The sequence below is a fragment of the Nymphaea colorata genome, chromosome 2 (genome assembly GCF_008831285.2).
Source record: "Nymphaea colorata isolate Beijing-Zhang1983 chromosome 2, ASM883128v2, whole genome shotgun sequence".
NCBI classification, from domain to species: Eukaryota; Viridiplantae; Streptophyta; class Magnoliopsida; order Nymphaeales; family Nymphaeaceae; genus Nymphaea; species Nymphaea colorata.
In genome coordinates, this window is record NC_045139.1 from 1645622 (window position 1) to 1672359 (window position 26738).

General features: G+C 38.0%; 3 protein-coding genes across 5 annotated transcripts; all 3 read right to left on the reverse strand.

Annotated features, from left to right (window-relative positions):
• Positions 1–215: 215 nt before the first annotated feature.
• LOC116247711 (pantothenate kinase 2-like) lies at positions 216–16253 on the reverse strand. Of its 3 annotated transcripts, none has more exons than XM_031619975.2 (22): positions 15643–16253; positions 13714–13821; positions 13036–13094; positions 12036–12152; positions 11514–11633; positions 11312–11406; positions 11144–11237; positions 10419–10550; positions 9475–9587; positions 9074–9266; positions 8608–8819; positions 8027–8071; positions 7842–7890; positions 7131–7213; positions 5578–5694; positions 5241–5304; positions 3969–4115; positions 3692–3850; positions 2000–2083; positions 1622–1819; positions 701–772; positions 216–583 (listed from the first exon to the last, which is right to left on the reverse strand). In XM_031619975.2, the coding sequence occupies exons 1-22, from the start codon at positions 15902–15904 to the stop codon at positions 494–496; spliced, it is 2613 nt and encodes an 870-aa protein (XP_031475835.1). In that variant the 5' UTR covers positions 15905–16253; the 3' UTR covers positions 216–493. The 3 variants fall into 3 exon arrangements, with proteins under 3 accessions (XP_031475835.1, XP_031475834.1, XP_031475836.1); XM_031619974.2 differs by having other exon boundaries at positions 13609–13821; XM_031619976.2 differs by lacking the exons at positions 7131–7213; positions 7842–7890 and having other exon boundaries at positions 13609–13821.
• A 3772-nt stretch (positions 16254–20025) lies between these two features.
• Positions 20026–22343, reverse strand: LOC116248324 (pentatricopeptide repeat-containing protein At3g13880-like). Its single transcript, XM_031621060.2, has one exon. The coding sequence runs from the start codon at positions 22106–22108 to the stop codon at positions 20144–20146; it is 1965 nt and encodes a 654-aa protein (XP_031476920.1). The 5' UTR covers positions 22109–22343; the 3' UTR covers positions 20026–20143.
• A 414-nt stretch (positions 22344–22757) lies between these two features.
• Positions 22758–26105, reverse strand: LOC116247199 ((S)-N-methylcoclaurine 3'-hydroxylase isozyme 1-like). Its single transcript, XM_031619220.2, has 2 exons — positions 25208–26105; positions 22758–23632 (listed from the first exon to the last, which is right to left on the reverse strand). Exons 1-2 carry the CDS (start codon positions 26063–26065, stop codon positions 23006–23008), a joined length of 1485 nt encoding a protein of 494 aa, XP_031475080.1. The 5' UTR covers positions 26066–26105; the 3' UTR covers positions 22758–23005.
• Between the last annotated feature and the right edge of the window lie 633 nt (positions 26106–26738).

Here is a 26738-nt window from a genome sequence, read left to right on the forward strand (position 1 = left end):
CTAAATTTGGAGCCTGATATAAATGGTTGTGGTTTTGAGATTTTCCCTTGTTTGGCTGTAAGGATTTTGACAGAAAAGATGAGAAAAGCCCCGGTCAAGAGCAAAAGGCAATCAGATTTTCAAACAACGGTGCTTGTTGCCTGGTCTCAACTGAAACTCGCCGACTTGCAAGACATTGATCAAATCGCTACAAGAATTATAAAGAGGAACTCAAGGAACTTCTAACTTCTGCTTCCATAATTTTAGAGCAATAGGCTTTTACATTATTCATTTACATCATTAAGCTTATGATATGATCATAGGATAGCACATCAAAGTACAAAACCTGAAGTGTATTGGCTTGTTACCAGGCACGACGTCCCGAACAATTCACAAACTGCCATCTTTCTGTTTAGTCCTGAGGAGCTTTTTAAGAGGCTCATCAATCATTATAATACTCATCATATTGTAATAATCTAATGAACAATTGAACTCTTTGCATGTGTAGCTCTCCTCAGGAAGCAGGTTCATACCGGCAGACACAGTCGTATATGTTCCCATTTACAAGCTGCGCAGCCAATCTCTGATTCTTCAACATAGCAAGCTGAAAAAATAAAGAGTTTTCCACGTATCAGCTGACCAACGAGTTTAACTTAAACTTTGAGGAGCAGAATCATGGTGCACATGAATGATTAGAAGGCCAAAACAAGAATTTGCTTACTTTCAGAGCATCACATTTGAAACGGGCATTGAAGTTGGTGTGCAGAGCACGACCCATGCCTTCCAAGATGATCTACACCATGTGGCATCTTAGTAAATAGCAGTTCCATCAGAAAAAGGTGTCCAGCAACCAAAACATATCTCATAGAACGCGAAGCACAAACGCACCACTTGAATATGTAAGTCATAAAGCCGTCTAGCACAATGAAGAATCTAAACACCCAACTTAAAGAACTAAGGCAGGGCAAATAATTTGTCACTGAGGTCATAAAGTACTTCCTACACAGCTCCACCATTCAACTTCTGGTGATTCTAAGTGATGAAAGACCTTAGAATGACTGGGCATTTATTCCATGTTAGAACGACCATGAATATTCTCCCAGGAATGAAACTAAATAAAATACTTTTGAATTTTCATCGCATTACATACAGGTATTATATAACTACTTGACAGAAGGAACAATGTGTTTTGTGCACCAAGGACTAGCCATTGCTTTAACTGCCGTCCAGTATTATAGAAGCTCATGAAAACCGTGCAAAAGTTTCTACTCATGTATCAGACATGAGACCAAAATACTCTTCAAGAGAATGATTTCAAAATTATTGTCGGATGTGATTCACCAAAGGATTAGCCTTTAAAGTATCCGGTAAAATATTTGCCTCTACCACCATTAAGGTGAAGGTATTGTCAAATGCAAGTCTTGGCTGCATACTATCATAAACGGAACTTGTATGATTGAATTTATCTGATTTTGTGCAGATCGTCAATTAGTAATCCTTCTAAGCAAAATACAATTTATTCTGATGGAGAACTAAAAAACGATGAAAGACTTTTAGCTATCAAAAAAGGTGTGAAAATGATAAACAAAACATGGACAAAAATGAGAACTATCCTTCCCAGTGTTTAGAAGCAAAATCTCACCAGGTCTGCGTCTTTTGCAACAGAAGCAAGATCTGGACTAATTTGTCTGAAGTCAATGCATGGGCTCCCATGGCCATTTTCAACAACCCATAAAGACGCTACAGAAGACAAATCTTTCCCAGACGTGTCATCAACCTTGGCAGTTGCATCTACTAGAAGTCCACCAGATTCAGCTGCCTTCTGAAGGATATCACAGTGCTGTACAGGTCAGAGAGGAAGAATCAGGCAGATGATAATTCTCAACCAACTCTCCACAATGAAGACCACAGGCACACTAAATAAATAGTAATATGAAGAGAACTGAATTACTTATTATAATGCAGACGATGGAATAGGAAATTGCAGCAAAATATAAAAATATAACCATAAATACCGAACCTTAGCAGCCTTAGACACTATTTCAGGTATTTCACTTGCAGTGACATCATTTAAGGCAGGCAATGAATTTGCAACTAAAACCACCTGCAAAAGAGTAAACAGATGAGTGTAGCTACATTGATTATGTAACATCACAGGGCCAAGTTAGGATGCTTATAGCAAAATATATGACTATCTACAATTCCCTAGAATACATATTGTAGGATGTCCTCTTTTAACCCAAAAGGGGATAGGAAAAATTATGTGATAAAACCCTGCGAAATGAAATAAGCCAGGCCAAGTGAATGAAAAGTATAATTTGTAGCTAAGCACCACGAACATTTATCAGATGGGACATCCCAATAAGGCAGATGATTTTAAATTGTCCATATGCAAAGGTATGTGACCTTGTGACTTTTTAACTACAGGTATTCCTGTGACTCATTTCTGGAAACCTCCAGTATCGAAGATTATATGCAGGTTTGAATGGCTTTTTGTGTTTCCATCACAGCCTCAAAATTATGGATCACACAATGTATGATTAATTTTTTGCATTCATCTGATAAAGCAATGATTGAAACTTAAATTTCATTGATTAGTTACCATTACTTTAAGTTCTGCTAGATGTCGGATTTGCCCATCTATTTTTCTCTTAGTGGACATTATGAATTACTAGCAACAAGGAATATCTCCTATTTGACTCCATAACTTATGATCAGCATACTAGCATGCAAACATGTGCACTTGTGTGTGTAAGAGAGAGAAAGAGGGGAGACAAATCTCTAACGTAGAATCACAGACCACAATGTGGATAACCGTATAGATTGGTATCAATGGTTCATTTACTTCAAAGGAGAGTTTGAATTGATGAAATCAAATGTTCAGATGAATGTCCAGATTGAATCAAAATGTGGTTATAAAATGCAAGTTCTTTCATGGTTAGGTTAGAAAATGTTTCTAGTGTATAACCACAGTTAAGCCCCATAATTACAGTCACATTCACATGAAATTGCACGAGTATGTAAAATTTAACATGTTGATATTGCATAGATGTTCGCTGAGATGCAGTACAAATAACTTAGATAGCAGTGGAGAATGCAATACTTCACAATAATGATGAAAAAGAAGCACAGGTTTATGTTTGAAATGAAATATAATGGAAATATCCAGATTTCCGTAGCAGAAACAAGCACATCTGCCAGAATTTCTTAATGTATATCTGATCTGAAAGGTGCTCTTATATTCCCTACTCGACTGAACAGAGAGAGTAACTGCGTCACATGAAAAATGGTCTTATATCTTGGCCTTATGACTGATGCAGGAACGTCAAAACAAATCCCTTTGATGGAAGATATGCTATAATTTCATCAACAAATCTGGTCAATGCAAATCTTGGAAAACCTAGCAACACTAGAAAAATCAGGTTTCTTATTTTTCACAGAATTGTTTCACATGATGGAAAACAAATTAGAGACCTCGCCACTCTAGATTAATTGAGTTGAACATAAATGAGGAAATCAGACTCGTTGAAAGAGTTGTAATTGGTGATGGACCGAATCTCCTAGCCACCTCCTTGGGAAAGGTTGCCAACAACTCCTCAATAAAATGAAGCAACTACTTATGCACTAAACTGATAATATACCATGATCTTCCAAATACCAAAATATCCAGTGATAAGCTTCAGACAACATTTTTCATTAGTAAATAGCATACCTCAGTTCCTCGCCGTAACAGTTCTCGTGCCAATGGGAGCATGCCTAGAACTATGTCTGCACCAGAATTATCCACAAAAAGCAAAGCTCTTTTATATGGTGTTGTCTTCTTCTCTGGAGATCCTAACAGTCTTTCTTTGAACAAATCAAAATCATCAACCTGAAACCACACATAACTGGAGTACATATGACAAGCGACCAAACTGAGCATGGAAAGAACTGATGCAAAAGGTCTTACACTTCAATTAGGTTAGTATTGCTGGAAAGACGAAACTCACCCGCCAAGGCCGCTGCATCTTGTTGTGACTCAGACGATATATTTCAATAATTGTGCCTTTACGATATAGATCCACACAGGCACGAGCTCCCCAGTCAAAGATATTGGCAGCAAGGACCCCCTCAACAACGGCTAGAAGCCTAGTTTCCTAAGAATTGTGAAATGTCAACAGAACTGCTGAAGAAAACATCTTGACATTTGAACTAACTGAAATTTAGAAAGAACCTTTTTTCTCTTTTGATTACAGAATTATTACAATTACATGGGTGCTTGGACATGCAGGTGACCAGCATATGTATTCTTATAGAAAAATATGTGACTGATCATTTTCAGACTTAAGCATTCCACAACTCAAATATCAACTTATCATGCAAAACTGTGAGGGATCAAAGTTAATTCTTAGCACCAGATCAGTTTAAAAGCTAATACAAACTTCTTCTGAAACAATGAGATAACCTCTGTATAATCAACACTTACATGTACCTTGATACCATGAGTAACATAATTGACAAAAATGATAATCAATATCATGTGGGCACTCCTTATATGATACCAGCATTGACATTGTATAATAGGATCATTCTGGACATGGTCAAACCATCAAAGAAATGCTGCTCACTGCCTATTTACCCACATCCAATTTTGTACAGACAACACATACATAATTTTTAAGGAACTGTGGCATGCAACGAACAGGTTTGCATTAGTCAATAATTTGTTGTTTGATTTTTTTTTTAAGTTTTATGTAAGTTGCTTAAATTACATGTAGGGAGAAGGCAAAAACATATCCCATTGTGGTATTATCATGCTTTTTTCCGTTAAGTTCTATAGTACTCAGTATTGCAGTTTGAAGTTCTTCCAAGAATCCATATTTTCTTCTTTAACTGTCCTTGTTTTATAAATTTCTGCTTTTTGTGGTCATGTCTCTTCTGTCGGTGCATCAATCATTTCTAATGCTAAAGTTGTATCGTTAGACAGGAAATAGCTCAGCCATAAGCATCGTTAACCTATGGTAGCTTCCCATTTTTTGCCTTATTACTTTACTTTCTACAAAAAAAAAAAAGACCACCAGTCATGGGTTAAATCCAGAGGCAGGTTGCACAATCAAGAAGGTGAAGTCTCTGAATATTATATACAGGATGATAGACACAAAAGTGGATTACAAGCTGATTGATAAGCACCTTAAAATTAAAGAGAAGACCACTAAAGTTATACAAGTGAAATCTTATTTGTAGCTAACATGTATATATCAGGAGTTCATTTTTATACACACCACATCCATAGAATCAAGTTCCATCAGCAGGTCATGAAGAACTCCCAGAGACGCCTCATTCTCCCTGCATGTTCAAGGCACGAAATAGAAATTACAGTAACCAGAGCGATGGTCCTTATTGTTACATCAAATAAAAACGTAATTCACATCAAACATCTCAATGACTTAACTCTTTGACGTCCCTTTAGTTTTTACCAAGAAACACTATCCAAGCAAATTATGACACAATGCGGCTAATGTCAGATTTATATGGACAAGATATATAAAATAAAATATATGTAGGGTTACCATAAAAAAAAAAAAAAAGAGAAAATAACATCTTCACACCGTTACTCACCTCTGCTTGATGACCCAATATGCATCTGAGAAGTGGAACTCTCTCAAGCATTCTTCCCTAAGCTCTAAAAGATTTGCTAGACCCAACTTTCCATATGCAGCAGGTTCTTCCCTTAACCTGGACTAAAAGGTATCAGAATACAGAACAGGAAAACATGTGACTGCATTTTAAAGTAGATGATAAATGCATCATAGGTATCCAATTCATTTCAAATGAACAAAATGACACTGAAATCGCCACAGACAATGTACACATAAGAGCAATGTCCGACATGCATAAAATTTGCAGTTGAACATACAAGATCATATTTTCAGCGAAAATTACCTTATTAACCAATTTAGGAAATTATTATAACCAAACTAGACTAGTTTGACACATTAAATACTTTGGATTTCACACCTTGGTGCTCAGGTTTGTTACATGAAGCTATACATGAAAGGCATTGACACAATCTCTATTGGTACAAGGATAGGCCACATAGCATATGCAAAAGTGTTCTGTATAAGTGGAAGAAGTCTAAAAATAAGAAATAAAAGTGTGTAAAATAACAAAATTAGAAAAAACTTTGGTCAAGAAGATGAAGATACATTTGTAGGATTCTCAATACACAGAAAGCTGCATCAAAAGATCACAAAGGATTCCATTGGAAACTCAAGTTTCCTCCTGATATGGCTCAGATCAGAATTTATGGTTATAATCTACAATAAACATATCCTCATCACTAAATTATGATTGGATCGCCTTTTCTCCTTCTCAGTTCTCCCTTCCAAAAAATTAATAACAAATATAAATTCCTCATAACTCATAAGAGAAATCCTTGAATGGATACTTATTGAGTGGTCTATTTCCTCTTTTGTCTTGTCTAGGATATAGTTCCTGTTAATTGTGCAACCAAGGTTTTGTGAGCATTTTCCTTTTTCAGTCAGACTATGAACAGAAGGCATTCTCTAATTGATCAAATTGCAACAGAACCCAAGAAATTACTCTGAATGCCTTTTAATCTGACAATGCAGTAAACCTTTTAGGTTATAAAAAAAAAGTTCAAGAGGAAATAAGAAATGCAGGAGGGACAAACAGCATTAAGTTAAGATGGTTCACTTTTTCTCATGAGATTAAGCATGGCATCTGGCAGAGAGAGTAACAAAAGAGTGGGGAGAGAGAGAGAAAGTGAGGGAGGGAGAGAGAGATTTTCTGGTAACAGGCACACCCTATTAACAATTGGACAAATGTTACAAAAAAATCAAAGAATTAAACACCACCACTAGGAACCTTTAGGAATACACTTGCTGGAAATTCAAAGAATACATGAAGCTACATTTACATGACTAAGTAACCTGTCTTTCATCCGAAACTAAACCAGCTACCAAGCAGCCTAAGTCAGCACAAATGCAAGATTCAGTTAATCAAATGAAGACGAAAGCTAAGTGGAATACTTTGAAGGTGTGACTCATTACAATGCCTACGTACTGGCCACCCAAAGTTGTCACATAGCTAACCAAGTAAGTTGATCCCAAGGAATGGTCATTGACAATAAAACCATAGTCCAATATTACCTGGCTAAGTGTGCAGAAAATGCACTAGAAAATGCAACTCCTCTCCTTTTTGCATCATCTGTACCACCTTCACTGGCTATTGCCTACAAGGACAACCAACAAGTAAGCTTGTGGCTGTAAAATTTGACAAAATCCGCAAAGAAAGGTTTTGTATATGTTCCTAATGAAAATTTTGAAGCGCATTTCGACATGGAAATTCATGCACAAAGCTGTGCAGATAAGAACAAGACTTGATGCAAAAACATATTGTTGATGCACTTATGATCCCTTTATAAAAGTAAAAAAAAATGGAGAAAAACCATAATAAGACAAAATACCAAGAAAAAGCTGAAACAACAACCATCCAGTAGCAAGTCATCTATTCAATGGGGATAATGAAAAGTTACTTCAGCTTTTCATTTAGAACGTTAGGTGGTTCTCCCTAAGAAGCAGTAAGTGCTTAAGACACGAAATTGTTAAGTAAGAACTAAAAATCCATGCAGAAGCATTACACAATAAAGAAAATGGACTGTTCCCAATTTGTCCTTATGATTATCCATGTTTTCCATTAATGTTGTAAAGCTCTCCCTAGAAGTGGGGAAAGTGCAAATGTATCCATCAAGGCCACTAAATTAACACATTTGCACACATTGTTGTGAACCAATACAAACATGTGCTAAACTAAGTCAGAAAATGCAGACCATGAAAATGTTAGAAAGAGACAAAATTTACCTTATCAACAAGGTCAGGTAAATGCTCGGATAAGACATTCAACCAATACCTAGAAATAAAGGACTACATTTAAGCTAAATAACTTATTATTGGATTATCTACAAAATAAGCAAGTATATTGTCCATATTTTGAAAAATAAAACATCCAAGTTCTTTGGACAATAGAAAAATGATACATCACTTACCCAAGTTCACCTTGGTCAGAAAGGTCAACTGTGTTTGGCTCATACCTGTAGGTAATATTGGTACTTTCTTAGAGACTGAAATTCAAACAAGTATACAAAAATAAGCAGGAATTACAGCATCAAGAATGAAAAAGCAATTAGTAACTGAAAAAAATGGTTTCATAAACACACGCAAAGTCATTCAACAGCACAAGATTTGCACTTAGTTGGGAAATTCAGCAAATAAACAAGAACCCCAATTAATCCTTCAGTGGGTTTTCTTAACTAGTTTTCAACCCATAGCTCTATTCATACTCTAGAATATAAAGGGTAGGGCAGTCATTTAAGTACAGGGAACAGTTCATTACGATCTTCCTGCTAACCAGTATTTTGCTTCACAAACCAGAATTGTGATGTCTTTCCAAAGTCCAAAACATAGTTTTTCATGTTGAAATGTAATCGATGCATGTAGTCACATGGAAATAGCAATGTGACAAATTCAACAGCAAAACAGGGTTGAGGTAAGATTAACCAATCATAGAAGCTCAAAATCTTGTTAAAAGCATCACTAACATAGGCAACTAAAAAGAGGTATCACTTACATCTTTGGATCTGCCAGTAGTGGAAACGCCTCCATTGAAGGAACCAGATGCAGTACGCCAACATTTAAAGCAGCACTTGCATCTGAACTTAGAATGCTTTCTTTGGACAGAGGCCTCTCAGGGCCACTGAATCCTGTCATTGCAGGTGGAGCCAGTGGCACAGGTGCAGTGATTTTAGTGCTTTCGAGTTCAAATTTCTCCAACCAAGATATCTGAATTATAAACAGAACAAATTATAGAAACAAGAGAGATAATAGAAGGTAAAAAATAAAGAAATAAAATGCTCGATCTAATGGAAACAAAACCCTACAAATGTATCATTAGTACAAGGAACAATAGTGCCTTAAACAATATAAATGCACCTCATTTTGGCTTCCCAAAAAATGAATGGCAATATTCCACAAACTATGTGGACCTAAACATTTTGAAGATAATAAGTAATAATAAAATTATGAACCACAGTTACCTTTTCATTCAGATCTCCAAGAGGTGGTACAGGAATCTTTGCTCCCACATAAGGAGTGGCCATTGGAAATTTTTCAACAAATTGATGGGCCATCAGATCCTCAAGACCATGGTTGTGATAACTCATAAATGCACCCAGAGCCCCCAAAAAACCTTCATGGCGTAAAAACATTGCCTTTGCCTCACCTTTTGACCTGATGTCATATATGGGAAATTATGAACTGAAACTTACAAAAATGTCAAGGTATGCTATGGATTTTAACTTAGTCAGGAACATAAAATTGCAGAAAGAAAGCTGAGAATGTTTTCTTGTCATTTGCTTAGACAAGCCCATTGTCTGTAATAGAAAAAATAGAAATGTTCTAGAATTTCATAAGGTTACTCTTGCCATAAAAAAATTACCAGAAACGAACTGCTAATGAAATTGTATCCATAGTGTAGGCATGGCCACGTATAAAAAAGCCACCAAAAAAAATCCTCTTGAGCCCATAACGTAGTGCGATCAAGTGAGAAATCTAGTAGACAAACAGCAAGGATAAGAACTACTGCATGAGGTAACAATCAGACTGAAAACAGAGAGGTCTTAAGTACAAGAAAGAAATCAAGCTTGAAACCATGGACTAGAAGCAGAAAATTAGTGATAATCCAAACACAGGAGAAACCATGGCTATAGGTTTGAGAACAATCTCATTTCATGCTTCCATGAATGAAAAGGGTTTCAAATTTGCAGGGAATATGTGTGTGAATAAAATTAGAAATCAAATAACAAAGCTTGGACCGCAGATTAACAATTATAGACCAATTGGATACGAATATAAAAGCAAGCCTAGCAAGAGAACAAATTCAAGTAGGTTAAATGTGCATCTCACAAATTGAAGTAGTTTATGTCTATGCCATGCCTAAGTTCAATGCGCTAACAGTTTCCATGAACACTTTGAGACCTATTCTTAGCTGAGATCATTCATGGAGAACCAGTGAATATCATCTATTTTCTTTTAAAGAAAAGGCAGAAAAACAAGTGTACATCTCAGAAACATTATACAGGCTCAAGTTTCATCTTCATTCTTGGCACCATTGTGTCAAGATGCGTTAACATTCAAAACTAGTGCTCATCATACTGCAGACTCACGATCATCCAAAAGGATATACAACAGTATACACCAGAACCCTATGAATGAATTTTGCAGCATCACTTGCAAAGAAAAGACAAATAAAATTACTTATACTGATATCTAAAGGTTTCTTAATACTCTAGAAAATAGAGCCAGATCAGTGGCATTACAGGAGATAGCAATACAGTTAATGTTGACTGAAAGAAGATATATTTAGCTGAAAATGGTGAATACCTGGCCAATGTTGTATGAAATCATGCGTAGAAGAGAGAGAGAAATATCCTCAGGTCTATAGTCTGAGAGATCTTTATTTTCAGAAGTTGGCTTCCCAAAACTAGATGCTGTGTTTGTTTTTGACAGGCCAATCTGAAACAATTGATAGCAAAGAAGGAAGGAAAAGTATTAGCACCAAAACATCATCAACATAAAGTTCAGTCAATCTATGCCGCTTTTGCCACATAATATATATATATATATATATATATATATATATATATATTATATGACTAACTATTTCCTTGCTTCCACGTTCATACATACACACACACACACACACATAATATTGAAGTTTCAGCGTGCAAGATATGGTATAGTCAACCAGCTCAACAACGGAAGTGCTCAGCAGAAGTCATGTTTTAAGTGATAACTACTTGAACTTGCAGCACTCAACATTTTTGTTATCGAAGGCAGGAACGTCTCCCTATCAAAAGCTTGTCTGGAGATATCAATTATTAATTGAGAACTTTGCTAAAACAGAAGAAGACTAAACAACATGAGCCTTGCATGAGCACGAATAAGTGAGATAACCAATGTAAATCTACTGATGACTGGGTCAAAGCAGGAGAGTTGACATGCTGTTAAAACAAAGCCTCACATGAGAACAAAAAAAATAGGATAATCAACGATAATCCCAAATCTTTAACAGTCTACTCAAATATAAGTGGAGTAAAAAATCAGACCTTGGAGTAGTCCATCCCCCCATATATATCTCCGACAAGCATGTCTACTGCACTATTATCTCCCTTCTTGCTTAACTCCAATAGTTCATCAAAGCTGGAAACACAAAAGCACATAGCAATTTGATGGAAAGTACGAATAACTGGATGAATGAATCTTTTCCAAGCTACCTTTTGCAATTTGTAAGAAGACTTCCTAGGCCCCAGAAAGTACCACCTCCGACATTTGTTCCACTTACCCGCTGAAACTTCCCATCTCCATCTACCTGAAGTTAACTCCAGAGAGGATGCATATAATCATATGTTTTTGTAAATAATGAAAGAACTATTGTCACAATTCACATGGCGTCATATGTTCATGTAATCTTTATACCTTGATCATACCCACACCAGATCCAATGTTAACAAGAAGATAGGGAAATAGGTCATTCTGATCAATCTGTACAAATTCTTTCTGTCCGTTCATGTGTGTGAAAGCTTCATGGCGTACAGACTGCATGTTCAATATGAAAAGTAAGCAGCTTTATCATTCCAGCATCCCAAAGAACAATGCCTAAAAAATCATTAAACATGTCTACATATTCATATATACTGGCCGCTTAGTCAGACACACAAAACTTGCCAAATTATCTTGATGATAGAAAGACAAATTAATAATATTCAGCCCCATAGATATATGGTCATATTAGTTTTGGCTTCCACATTTTTTCTTACTATAATTATTACAAGCTTGCAAAATATTATGAAGATTTAGCTATAATATTTGATATTCATTTTTCATTTTTTTTCTTTTCGAGTGAAGACTCTAGTTAACTTGAGTAGAGAATTCTAAACATACTGATGCTGTAAAAGCTCCATTTAGGAACTCAACAACACAAAATTCCTATTACTACACCTTAAGCAGAAAATTAGCACCAGCAACAAGGCAATCTATTTCATCTTCCTTCTCAAGTGTAACAGCAAGTTTCTCTTTGAAGATATCAGCAAATTTATATGCACCACCACCAGTAGCCTACAAAACAAGTGAACAGAAAATTTAATCAACAATGTATAGAGATACGAAAGTTGATGTATTTCTTTAGAAGATAAAGGAGGGGCAAGAAAGATAAAAACATTTCATGATCCATAACCGAAAAGGAAGAAGAAAAAATGAAAGAGGGATAAGAAATTTCTAGCCATCAATGATTTCCAGTGGCATCTTTAAAGTTAAAAAGTACTCCTAACAGTGTCATACACAAGTTAAAAACTATTCCTAACAGCATCTTTCCAGTGGCTCATACACCTTTGCTCTCCCAAACATTTGGTAAACCAGGAAAGTGACACTGGTACACTGGGCTAGTGAATCCACTTTCACGACAGGTGCATCCCAAGCTCCCACTTCCAGAAAAGATGTGTGAGAAGTATAATTAGAAATGTCTGCTGATATCTATCTAAGAAAAGAAACTTTCAAGCTGGGGCTGGTTCCAAGTCGTACTTTTACTTCTTTAATGGAATAAAGAAAGAAACATAATGGCAAATGACATTGCCTATGTGTCATGTGAACTGTGATATAAACAATAAATTGCTTTGTGACTTGCTACCTGTTTCTTTGTTGTTCTGCCATTTAATAACCTTAACTGTTGTTTGATTAGACATTTTAATTAATGCATTGAGGTAATAAATATTTTCACATAGAAGAAGTGCATATTTTTTTGACCTACTTTAACAGATTTATTTACATTAAAAGTTAAAATAGTTTTCCACATATGTGCAAGAACATGTTTTGCTCCTCAAAAATACAATGGCAACACAAAAGATCCACACCAGATAAAAGAATAAGGAAAAAAAAACCATCCAGCATTTAAACATGGAAAGCAAGATCAAATCAAGCATTTAAACTTGGAAGCAAGACTTACCTTAATAGTTGCGTGTTCATTTAATGAATTTTCATGTTGGCATGTGAGGAAACCTAGCCCTGTCAAAAAAAGAAAGTTGCGAATTGAGCCAAAGATTATAATGAAAAATTGAAAGATATGTTACAGTATACTAACAGAAATTTTCCTATGAAGCAGATGATTTGAAGCATCTTGGTGAAAGAGCTAAGAGCATCGTGCAATATCATGATTTATACAGTCCATGTATCGGTAGAAATTGACAAAAAGCTCCTTGTGGTTCCTCTGGTATTCCTTATGATATTTCTTTTCTGCTCCATTTTAAATAATTTTTTTATTTGCTAACATAAATAGTGATAATAATCATATTTATTTATTGATTATTTTCTGCTATGATATTTCTTAATGGTTATAAGCTAACATCCATGTACACCTTCTGAAAATGAAGAAAACAAAATGAAGTTCTTCAGCTAGTAATCAAGGCTAAACTCAGAGAGGGAATTCTTATGCATTTTTATTACCATTGATTCTTTTATTGGACAAAACATTAGACTTTCAACTAAGACAAACCAAAGGAAAAAGAAGCAAAAAACATACCACCATGATGGAGCTGCTTTGATTTAATAAACTCCAAACAATCATTAAGATTCCTTGTCTCAAATTTTACAAAATGAAGTTGGCCTCCAAGGATGGGATAGTTACTGTTTTGTCCATTGAGAACTTCTGATCCATGTTTGAAAGATCGCCATGTGTTATCATCAGTTGTATAGTCCTCATGCCTTGAAAAATACACTAACTTTATCAAAGATCCTGACAGCAGAAAAAAGGACAGAAATTATTAATTCAATAGGTAAGATGAAAGTGCATCAAAGAAATTACAGAAACAAGAACTAACAGAAAAAAAAAATATTTGGCAATGAGGAACCAAAAGAAAGTGGAAAACCGTTTGGAGACTCCCAATCAAGCAACTGACAGATGATATAGAAAATTGCAGAGTGAGTCATAGCTTTATCCAGAAAGAGACAAAATAAACCCACCCATTTACATGTAAGAAGCTTCATAGTGAAGGTCTCCAAAGTCTATGTGTGTTTATGTTCATGGAGCAGTAGCATGTTTATATATTCATTCCTACTGTATTATTTAAGAGATTATGACCCAGCAAAAACCTGAACAGCTGCATGCATTTCTTCACCTAACTTCTAGATACTTCACCTGTAGCATAAAATCCATGCATTGGATCAATTTGGTTTAGCAAAATATTCAAATCCTTCATCACAAAACGTTAGTGTGATCTCAGCATTCTCATGTATCTCTTTCAAAACTACAGCTAAGCATGATAAGGTACCAATATTGATGCACGTTTTATTCCAGAAAACAATGACAAACAGCTACGGGTTTAAATTATGGAAAAGTAAACCCATCTACAGCTTTCCATAGTATCCTAGTAAATGCATCACACACACATGCAAGTCGACAGCAGTGCTGAAACATAAGAGCCCTTTTACTTACAGGTCTGAGTGTTCTAGAACAGCCTCTCCCAGGAACAGTGTAGAGGAGACAAACTGTGATGCAGATAACGGAAAAATGTATCTAATAGCACCCATAAACAGCAACTGATACTGTGTAATGAACAATTTATAAGTGTATGTTGCAAACATCATGATTGTAACCGGTTGGCTGGTTGACACAAGGCAATGGCCATCCTTGGTAAGGTTGACTGGACTAATGCTTGTGGAACTAGCCAATGATGCTATCGGCCAGTTGCATTTCAGTTGTATCACCAAGTAAACTAGCTAATCTTGTACGAGCATGCAATTACATGTGTATCCCCTCGAGCAGAACTGACCTTGGGATCGCTCCTTTGCATGCAAGGATACCGCTAGAAGGCTAACAGCAATATTACCCCCGAAGAGGAAGCAACTTGTCACCAACATGTGAAGTAAGACAGACCAGGAGCAACACTACATAAGACACAATGTGATCCAACCATGAGAGTAGCTATCCTTAAGACCCCTTCTCTCTTGAAATTTCACTTGAACAAACAATTCATTCATACTAGTTTTCTAGCATGAGGAAAGCAGTTCATCAACAAGGCATAATAACTTCTTTTTTATAACAACCTAAACACAATATTCGGAGCTCAGAAGACAGAAGCAGGCCATAAAGAACAGCAATCCACGACAGTTATTCTAAGACAGAAAACTTATAACACAATATTCCAAGCTCAGAAGGCAGAAAGCAGACCATAAAGAACGGCAATTCATGACAATTATCCCCAGACAGAGAACTCATGCAACTTTTCGACGTTTACAGCTATAGACTGAGAGAAAAAAAAAAAACAACCCAAACTGAACAAAAAGATTCAGTAGAGAAGCAGCCGAATAGATCCATTAGACTCATGAACTCATCAAGATTCTGGAACAAAAAAAAGAAGTCGTTACACTAATTCGCTTGAATGAGAAAGAAATCGGCCCAACTGAATCCAGTCAACGCATTTCTGGACCCAAATCAACCGAAATAACCACATCACAACGGAGAAACTAACAAAAAGAGGCAGAAAGAAAAACATCAGCCAAATGGGTGAATCTACCAACCATCAAATAGAAGCTTAAAGAAACAAGAGAATCCAACCTCCAATATCTATAGCAAGATGCGGGATATCGTCAGACTGGTTGGGTAGCACAATTGTGGGGTTCCTCTCCTCCAAATTCCCCTGAATGGCTGCACCGGTAAGGTCGAGCTGAGGCCTCGATCCCGATCGGTGGATGAAGCCCAACCGGGGTGCCACTTTCCCACTCTCAGACCCTTCCTTCCCTTCTGGCTCCATCAGTTGCGGCCTTGGCGCGCAAGGAAGGGCGCGCAAGGGTGGATCAGAATGGCCTTCGCCGTGCATTTTGCCAAGTGAGGAGGCTTCAGAAAACTTAACAACGAACACCACCCACCACCTGACACTGCCAACTCTGCAGAAATTGCAATCTGTTAGGTGGGTGTTGGAGATGTGTTTTCAACCCCTCGTCCACGTTTTACTTCTACGCGTCCAACGCCTTCCATGCACATAGATTGCCAGCAAAAACCTGCAGTTGAGTTTGTCCCCGTAAATCGTTTTCATACGAAATGTCAGGAGCCAACCAACTTTTTCCTTTTTTAAACTTCCAAATCTCCTAGCCTGCGGCTTTCCGAAAAAAAAAAGGTTGAGAGTCCGTAACAGGCTCTCCCTCTTTCTTTCTGCGAGGTATTTGATTATGGGCGCTTTCTTTCCCCCTGAAAATTATTAGATTGGTGGAGCACTTCCTTGAGTCTCAAGCAACTATAATCAAATGCTATTCTGTCACATGCCACGTGATTCTAAATTATGTCGCTCAGAGACCACAAAGCCAAGGGGTTCACTTGAATCACGTGACTTTTGAACACGATGATTCTTAAATTAAAAAAAAAAGTTTCTACCAGGCTATACTTACGTTTTGATGTTCCCCTTTGATTATCGAAATTACATAAGAAACAAGTAGTTAAATGAAAGAAATTCAAACGGTCTTCGTCATACTACCAAACTTTGAGAGCATTGTCTCAGAAAGTTCATTTTTGAATCATAGAGTACTTTGACCTTTGCAGGTCTTTGTTTTTTCAGACGTAGAAAATGGGAGATTTGATTGCACTAATTTTCACACAAGCTACTTAACTAGGAGGGCCTCTTTCTTAATGCAAACCACTGTAATGAAGACCCTTGGCTTTTGGTTTAAATTTATAAGTCAGATGTTTCACAAAATTTACAACTCAAAGTCTAGAAAATAGCAAAGGTTTGAGCACATTATATGCAGTTAGCAAGCCCATTACATGCATGTTCAGTCTATGCTTTATAACAAACCAGTAGTTAATGGCTTTGAAAAGTTTCAAAGAAATGTATGCACATTCACATAACTGAGAAAATAGTTTAGTAGTTTGTTTTAGCTGCGCCTACACTACAAAGAACGCAAATTTTCTCTCTCTCTTTCAAGATTGAAATGCAAATTTCTGATGGGCATGATGGAACGGTTTCACTATATATGTATGTAATCTTGGGCTTACAGTTGAAACGCCTTTGAGACTAACAACATATTCTTCATTTTGCTGTTTTCTCCATTTATAGTCCAATAAATCTGAACAAGAAGAGGAACATCAACTGCTTGCTTTCTCTCTTCGTATTGAATTTCCTTTGAAACCTTCTTCTTGAATCCAATGGAAGACTTCCGCTAATGGCAAGGAAGAGGTCACTGTAATCATTAAGTCCCGATCGTTTTCATGCTTTCATCTCTTCAACGGCGTATTTAAAAACATTAAATAAGAGTTGGCATGTTTAATAACGAGCTACCTTAACGGCCAACCGATCAGTAGAACAGAAAATTAAATGTCACAAAAAACGAAATGCTTTTAGAGGGTCCACTTGGTCCTGATACAGGCCATCAAAATACAGGGGGAGAATGACAAAATGAAAAAATGTATCGAACAAAATGAGTGAAATATAAAGTTATAGACCTTAATTTCTTGATGAACCGTAACCGAGAAGTCCCTCATGAGATCCCTCCCAGATAGGGACTCCAAATGGGGTTGTTTGGTAATTGAAACGATAACAAACTGTTTTATAAATCTACTGTGGGTTCATGAACACTGTAACATAGGTGTTTCGTTAATCTACCCTAATCTTTCGGGTAGATTCGTGAAATAGTTTGTTATTGTTCTCATTTAACTGTGTTCTTCTCCTTTACTTGGTAAAGGATACATCTACTAGCAAGATGGAGACTAAGGTTATAGAGATTGAATGTTTCAACTTTGTTGGAGATGATGAGCCATGGCAGCACCTAAGTCTTCGAGGTCGGGCCAGAGCACCAAATGCATGATGTCAGAAACCAATCGGCTACGGGAGGCTGAAGGGCAGGCATCCAAGATTGTTTTGAGGCTGCTGCTAAACACTAATGATCAAAAGCAATCAAGAACAAACCATGAATTGAGCTTTCTTAAGGGTGACGTAACATTAATCTATCTTTGTTTCAATAGTAACGACTAGGTTGGCGTTCAATTGTCTAGTAAGTTTGCCAAAACTAAGTCACATGGTGATCCCCATAACCGTGTCATCATGCCGTCAAGGCAAATCGGATATTTAGAAATACTTACATATTTTTTTGAAACGAAATTGATTCAAACTACTTACTTTTACTTGATTTAACTTCTTTTAACTCATTTATCATTTTCTTTTTACGAGTTATTGGTCATTAGCATATAGTTTTTTATGTGTATTACTTGTATCTTTGAGTGTTGCTTTCATTTGCAAATTTTTTGTGATAGTTTTCATATACACACACGTATCGTATATACCTTGCTGTACTCATGTCCAGATTTTCTAAATTTTTTTTGCTCATATTCACGTTTATGTACCCGAATCCATACCCGCACCCATGTAACTTAGGACAAGAACAGCCTTTTCCTGGGGCAATTGAAACACCAAGCATGCTAAATAAAGATTTCATGCTACATAGGAAAGGGAGGATCTAGGATGATGGCATTAGGAGCGGGGGAGAAGCAGTAACTAAGAGGGATTTTCTTGGCAGTTGGCCCCCAAGAATGAGCGACAAGGATGATACACCCAATAATGACTATGGTGAGAACTTCGACCTGAGAGACAGTGGCAGATTCACGTTGTGGCTACTGCAGGCAATTGCCTACACCAGCTCATAGAATTTGTTTTATTTACATATTGATATTCATTAATTTTAATTTTTGTTTCATGTGAGCGTTCCTTAAAGTTTGAAATTTAAAGTGACAGTGCCCCTAAAAGATCTTCTTCAAGCCGGATCTGCAAATAATCAAGTACCATGATGAAGGTGAAATCAACAAAAGAGTTTAAAGAAAGTGCTCCAAATGCTGTGGCTTCCCTTCCAAACGGTAAAACCAGAGTTCTTAGAGGCGCCTGTTTTCTGCAGCAGGCCAGTCTTTCATCGCCGTGATCTTGCAAAACAGATTCTTCACAGCTGTTGGACTGGATTTTGAGTTGCACTGACCGGTCTGCCTCCAGGTGGGAGGCAGTTTTCTCGTCCCTTCTATTGGCAATGCGCTTCTAGCCTTAATCGTGCCTCCAAATTAGAGTGCTGAAAGCAAGCCTACTCTCTTCATACGTTTCTTGGGTTTTTCAAAATTGTTAGGCTTTCTTGGGTTTTTCAAAATTGTTAGCCTAACCTTACTTATTAATAAGAAATCAGTTTATTTCACTACACTGATAAAATTATGCAACAGGAAGCTTTAAAATACTTGGAAACTTTATTTTTCTATTCTTACAAAACATCATTCCCAGTTCCAGTTTAAAACAGATTTATAGGCTCCAATATTATAAAAAATCGATTTCTAAATTGAATTGGAAGGGCTGCCTATTCAGTAAATCGGCGAGACACGACCGACAATTGTAAAAAACGATACAAGCTCAATTAAAATATTCAAAAAATAGTTAAAGGCTAGGACATCAGACCCTTGTTCAGCCACCGAGAAATTAAGTTTTCGTTTTACCGAATTCATTTTGTCTCATATGGAAACATTGCTTTTGTTCTAGGCAACTTTAATTTTTCTTTTACACGAATGAAAGGGAAACGTAAGCATGTTCAACCTCTCGCACTTGCATTTGGGCTTGATTACTCGTGCAATTCGTTGATGTACAATAACAGCATAAGTGTACCAAAGTCCACTGCAAAATGAAAGATTGAGAGAGTGAATATCTTGTCAGGTCCACGGTTAATTTCTTCGGAAATGGGGAGGAAGAAAACTGATCTCTCCTATAGAGTTATGGAGGCGACAACCATATTCATAACCTCAGAGTTTAATTTTATAGTTTCCCCACTATAACATCAGATACAGATCAACTTTCTCAAGATAACTTTAAATGATTCAACGTTGAAACGTTTAGACATTCAATGAGAAGAAACATTGCTCCATATTTGGTAGAAGTCAAGGGTGATTTAGCATGTTCCTCCACTATTCTCTTATTTTTGTCAAATGGAAGCCTAGAATTCCCAGAGGGATAAATATATTATTGGCAAATATAGTAATTTACAAATTAAAAAAAGACATTTTTTTTTAAATTGCAGTTTGGAAGTGGAAGTAAATTTTTTGTTTGTTATCCCCTTATCCCAATCAAACTGTAACCACAATCTTTTCTTCCCTGCTTTGTCATATTCAAACATCTAATTTTAGCAGCAATCTCCAAATCCCCACTCGCATTGTACAAATCACACATTTGCAAGTAAGTTGCAGGAGATTCAGGCTCCAATTCCATCAAAGCTAAAGCAGCTCGTTCACCAACCTCAAGATTTCCATAAATCCTACAAGCCCCCAAGATTGCAGTCCAAAGCTTTGCATCACCTTCAATTGGTGATGCGTTCATCAATTCTTCTGCTTCTTCTAACATTCCTGCTCGTCCCAGAAGATTAATAATACATGAATAATGCCGTTGATCAGGAGTAATTTCATAGCATGTACTCATGGACTCAAAAATTGCCAGTCCCTCCTCTACAAGTCCTGCATGGTTACATGCTGACAGCACTGCTAGAAGAGTCACATCATCTGGCGCTAATCCATTCAGTAGCATGTATTCGAATAATTCAAGTGCTTCCCTGCCTAACCCATTTCGAGCATAAGCTGATATGATTGCAGTGACTGAGGTTGTAGTTAATTCAGACATATCATGAAAAATTTGTTGTGAGATCTCAGTTCTTCCCGATTTCGAGTACGAGTCAATCAGGGAAACAGATACAGCCATGTGGCTGAATAATCCACTTTTTAACACATAACAGTGAAACTGTTCACTGTATTCCGATGCTGCCATGGAAGTGCATGATTTGAGAATTGCCGATATGGTGAACTGATCAGGTCCATGCTTTTCTTTAAGCATTATCTTAAATGTTTCAATTGCATTTTCGTGAAGACTGCTCACTGCATATGAAGATATAAGAGCATTATAGCAGACCAAGTTTCTTCGTGCAATTTCATCAAACAACCTCTCAAAACTTCTCATGTCTTTGCACTTGCCATACATACTGATTAGAGCTGATCGAATATGAACACTGCCATTGAATCCTAGACTGATTATTTGTCCATGTATCTGTTCCCCAAGTTGAATGCTTTGGGTGCTGCCACTGGAGTTCAGGAGTTCGATAAGTGAACGGACTGTGGGACTCTTCCCCCATTGACGCATCTGGCTGAACAAGTCAAAGGCCCTGAATCTATACGCATGACTTGCATGGATTGAAACAATAGAATTCCAAGAGATGACATCTTGAAACTGTATTACCTCGAACGACTTGATGGCTTCATTGAGGCAGCCACAAGAAGAATACATGTCAACTAAACCATTAGCCACGAACAAATTCGATTCAGCTAATCCAGATTTGATCATGTGACACTGCACTTGTCTTCCCTGGTCCAAGACACCTTCATGATCACAACCATGAATGACATAACAATAGCTTAGTGCATTCGGCTCCACGCCTGTCGCCCGCATCTCAACTAACATGTCAAACAATTCACCTGTCCGACCATTTCTGCTAAATCCAGACAACACTGAGTTCCAAGTTGCTAAATTCCTCTCTGGCAACAAGCCAAACACTTTGACTGCATCAGCGACTTCCGAGCTCTGCATGTAAAATTCAACAAGAGCAGAGCCAACAAACAAACTCGACTCAAACCCAAGAAGTATACTCAGGCAGTGAACCTGGGATCCTAACTCTACAGCCCCAGCATCATTACAGACACCAAGAACACTACTAAAAGTTGACGTGTTACCCTTGATTCCCGCACGATTCATGCATAGGTACAATTCAAGAGCTTCTTCTATGAGCCCATGTCGGCGGTATCCCGAGATCATCGAGTTCCATGTGATCACATCTCTCTCCTGCATTTGATCAAACACTTGCCGTGCAGCATCAACCAAACCGGATTTAAAATACCCACTAATTCTTTTATTTTGCAATAAGATTTCCTGCCGTGAAATTCCATCGAACACTTGAGATACAGTATTCAGAAACCTGAATCCGAATTTCCCCCCATTTCTGCAACGAAAGAAAGCTATTTTTCTCATATGCATCTCACGGCCAACCGATCATTTCGGCCATCTTCTAACATATGCAGAAGAACACTCTCAAGCCTCGAACAGGACCGTCCGATCTTTGAGATGGGCTACAAGAAACGACGCATGTGCAAGATGCATACAGGCGCCAAGCCCATGGTGGCATGCAGAACCATGTAAAGGAAAGCGAAAGCGAAATCGAAATCTAGCATGTTCAGGCGGGTTGACCCGACCCGAGCAAATGCTGACAGGATCCGCGTTAGTCTCAGTTTTTGTTGTACCACGGCTCCATCAATACTATTATCAATACTATTGACAGAATAGTCGGACCCGCTATCCAAATAATTTCATCGATTATTTTTCATAGAGTTAGTTTTGGATCCAGACGGATAGACGAATTATATATTTACGAAAAGCGTTTGATAAAATGTTGAAGTAAAAATTTTGGATGTGACATTTTTGTTGGTTTTGTTTGGATTTAAATCTGATTGCCAATGCAGGCATTATTTCAATTAGTAAGATATGACAATAGCAATATAGAATGTAAATATGACCAATTGACATCCTCATTGAATGTAGGCTGAGTGAGCATAGGCTAACTTAACCTTACAGCTTGCTGATTGAGCACATAGCTTGGAAAGGGGCAGCGGCAAAGATAGGTGACGGCTTGTGTGGGCAGTTGCCCACACATACCCACACAATTTCTTTCACTCAAAAGCTAGCTCCTTTACATAATTCACTTTATTACATAATTCAAATTTAAGATTTTTCATAATGTGATACATGTCCCATGCTAAGGCATGCAGTGGTTTAAACTCTAGACATTGATTCAAGAAGCACACAAAAATATGTTACAAGGAAACTACACCACTTGAAATTTATTCAATTGTACGTCATAGCAGTTGCAGCCCCCAACTAGTGTTTATGCCCAATAAACTTGGGAATGATTTCCAAAGGGTGCTCCCTTGGGATTGTGAGGCCATTCTTCTCTTCCATGCTAAGCTTGCTAGGGTCCACACCCTGAGGTAGTGACCACTCAAAGTTGTGCACCAAGTTTGCAAGTATCAACTCAATAAGCCGAGTCGCGAGCGGCAACCCGGGACATGTCCGCCTTCCCGAGCCAAAAGGAATCAAACGGTGATCAGCCCCCCTGAAATCCAAGCTCGGGGAGTCGATGAAGCGCTCTGGTAGGAAGGTTAGGGGCTCGGCCCACGACGCCGGGTCCCTTCCTATTGCCCACACATTCACCCAAACTTGGCATCCCTTGGGGATTGTGTGGCCGAGGCCTTCACACGTGTCGGTGGCGCGATATGGGAGGATTGGCACAACTGGGTGCAATCTCAGTGTCTCCTTTATGCAGGATTGAAAGTAAGGCAGTTCTTTCAGCTTCTTCTCCATGTCTATGACCTTTGTGTCTGTGCTACTCAAGGTATCAAATAGTTCCTTTCGAAGCTTGGCCATGATTTTTGGCTGTTTCATGAACTCTGCCATCGCCCACTCTATTGTAGTGGTTGTAGTGTCGGTGCTAGCAATGAACATCTCCTGCATTGTATGTAAAAGTATGTCAGGGATTTATTCTTTCTTCACACACATGGTTTTAAGAAAAATATCACATAATATGAGTACTTTTGCAAATTGTGCCATTTTAACCATTAATCGTAGGTGTGGCTCTTTGGGCAATTTATCTTAGGGTGTTTGATAGCATCGGATTTGAGATTCTCAAGTTTTGAGAACTACAGATTTAAGGTCAGACCCTCCCCTCTCCCATCTTAAACCTAACCTTTTTTCAATGCAAAGAAGTAAAATAAGGATCTTAAGTGTGGAAAATATGTCTGACCTAGGATCCTTATTTTGACAAAACATAGATTTTATTATGAATCTTTTGTCACATCAATAAAAACATGTCACGTCAAATCTATATCAGGTCCATGGATCACAAATTCAAGGTTATCAAATGCGAGGTAGAGCTGCACACACAACAATTATGTACCAAAAAAAGAAAGGAGGCAGTGGCATTGTAGATTTTTTAAAAAAGCTACGTACATTTAGTCTTCTAATATTTTTATAATTCTCATTTTAGCCTATCGAAAATCTTTCTTTTTCATTTTAGATGGGTACTTTAGTCATGTATTAGCCAGCTTCAATCAAATACCCCCGCAATGACTAAGTGCCTTACTATTGACCCCTAAAAGTTGAGGGGCGATCCATTATTTGCTCAAAATTGAAGTAGCGCTTTATGATTTTTTATAATATTTCTACATATCTCTATCTTATCAAACATAGCCATATTCACATATATTTTTAATAATACTACATATTTTTAATAAAATAAAAAAATAATTCTGTTATCGAGCCGAATCAGACCCATCAAGCCAATCAAGCCAACCTGAATTGGCCTGATACATTATCAGGCCTGATGATACATTATCAGGCCTGATGATACATTATCGGGTCGAGTACCGAGTACCTGTTGGTTACTGATGCGGAGGTCTATAAAGGCTTCGATTGAAAAATGCCCACCGAGTCAATACAAGTGAGCTAGGATACTTATCTTTCTCTTTAAAGGTGTGTACTACTCACTCACGTAACCAGCTCTCCTTTCTTATCGTCTTCATTTAGAAAACCTTAGTTAAGGTTTGAAAGGTTCAAGAAAATTGCCAACCAAAAAAAAAATGTAAATGAGTCCACACAATATGATTTCTTCAAATCAAATAACTTCAGTAAAGCTAGCATAGAGTAAAGGAAGAAAAAAAATAAAAGATTCGGCTACCTTGAACAAGAGTCTTCTAGTTCTATACGGCCTACTGTGATACTATGATACAGGTGATGCTAAATTTTGAAAAAGGAAAAGCAGGTGATGCTAAATTTTGAAGCGTATTTAAAGCTCCAAGGACATTATTCACCACTAAAAACAAAAAAGCATGGCCCAGTCAAAGCACTTCTTCACAGATATTTTTTGTTTCTATAATGGTTGCAAGAGCAGCATCCCTCACTAATGGAGCATATGCAGAAATGTTTTAAGCAGAACAGCACCTTATTTTGCAAATCAAGGCAGCCAAACTTGTTCATGACGATCTGAGGGAGAAAGGAGAAAGCATAACAAGAAAATACACTTACGAAAAGGCATGCTTTGATTTGGAGGTCGCTAAGCCCACTGGCAAGCAAAGCGCCGAGAAAATCATCATGATCAAGCTTCCCTCCTCCCTGCAACTTCTGCTTCTTTCTCTCCACGATCACTCCTTCCCAGATGTCGTAGACCTCCTTATAGCAAGCCATCGATTCGCGGCGCAGCCCTTGCACGTCAAGCCCCGCGATTGCCGGAAAGTAGTCGGAAAAGTTCGGTGTGGTTGACAACTCGAGCACCCTGCATGCCAACCGCTTCATCTTTTCCGCATTACCGGTTGCACTTTCTGCATCATCCGAAAAGATGCTGGCAGCCATCATGCTGAAGATGGTGCTAAACACTACGTCTGGAATGCAGACCGTCTCGCCCTCACTGGATCGAAGGCGCCTCACCATTTCCTCCACCTTCTGCTGCCTGAGTCTCGCGCCGCTGTCGAGCATCTTGCCGGAGAACAGCCGACTCCGGCAGACGGCTCTCAACTGCTTCCACGAGTCGTTGCAGTCAGACCACACTATGGAGTAGGGGAGGTACTCCTCGTATCGGCATACCTGAGGGACGGCGCGAGCTGAGATAGAGCGTTCATGAGTCTTGAGTACAAGGGCCGCGGTGGACGGTGAGGAGGCGACGACGACACACTGGGTGCCGAGCCTTAGAGAGAAGAGAGGGCCGTAGGTGCGGGCTAGGCCCGAGAGGGTGGCGTGAGGTTTGGAGCCCAGTTGGAAGAGGTTGCCCACGATAGGCCAGCCCCTTGGTCCGGGTGGTAGATTGTCCTTTCCTTGGAAGAACAAGAGGGAGGAGACAAAGAAAAGTAAGAGGACGAGAAGGCAGGGCAGCCATGCCTCCAGCTCCATGGCTTTAGGTAACGAGGTCTGGTGTTCGACGTTAAGTAGGCCTTTTTATATAGATGACTTGCCAAGCACTAGCGGAGACAGAAATTTTGGTTGGAATAACCTCAATGTTTTAAGGAGCACTTATATATATAAACAACCAAATATATGAAATTATTAACATAAAATTAAGTACTGTTTATGAAGCTCGTGTGGGCAACTGCCCACGTTAGCCACTACGTACCTCCGCCACTGTTGCCAAGTTCAATCAATCAAAACTTTTCAAGGCGTATTTGGTTTACCAAGACTACTCCTATGCGACATAGTGCCCCCACAAGCATTTATTCTACTAAGTCAGAGAGATCGGATAGTGTCCTTCGTCGACTCCACCCACTGTATCTACAAAAGAATTTATAACTTACAGCTGCAATATTTGACCATGTAGGCGACCAAAGACACATTGCTGCGATCATGGAAGGCCCATGGGGCATGAGCAACTAAGACATTTATTGAGGTTTGCCTCAATTTATTGAGAAGGCTGCCCTGTGTCAGCCCAAGAATGCAATGAATGAGCATGCCCTTCATCATAAAGCTGCCTTGCTCTTCTACATGCAAGTGGAAAAAGATTAGCTGGTGGATAAGGACGCAAAGATAGTCAATAAATTCTTTTTGGGGCGTTTGATTACTTCATATTTAA

What these genes read in the sequence shown, in the direction of transcription:
- LOC116247711 (XM_031619974.2), bottom strand. Translation starts at nt 15,904, where the DNA reads ATGCACGGCGAAGGCCATTCTGATCCACCCTTGCGCGCCCTTCCTTGC. An exon ending in AAAGCAGCTCCATCATGGTG is followed by an intron (nt 13,095 to 13,608) that starts GTATGTTTTTTG and finishes TTTTTTTGACAG; the next exon opens with GGCTAGGTTTCCTCACATGC. An exon ending in AACTTGATTCTATGGATGTG is followed by an intron (nt 4,116 to 5,240) that starts GTGTGTATAAAA and finishes CACAATTCTTAG; the next exon opens with GAAACTAGGCTTCTAGCCGT.
- LOC116248324 (XM_031621060.2), bottom strand. Translation starts at nt 22,108, where the DNA reads ATGCATATGAGAAAAATAGCTTTCTTTCGTTGCAGAAATGGGGGGAAA.
- LOC116247199 (XM_031619220.2), bottom strand. Translation starts at nt 26,065, where the DNA reads ATGGAGCTGGAGGCATGGCTGCCCTGCCTTCTCGTCCTCTTACTTTTC. An exon ending in AAATCAAAGCATGCCTTTTC is followed by an intron (nt 23,633 to 25,207) that starts GTAAGTGTATTT and finishes CATACAATGCAG; the next exon opens with GAGATGTTCATTGCTAGCAC.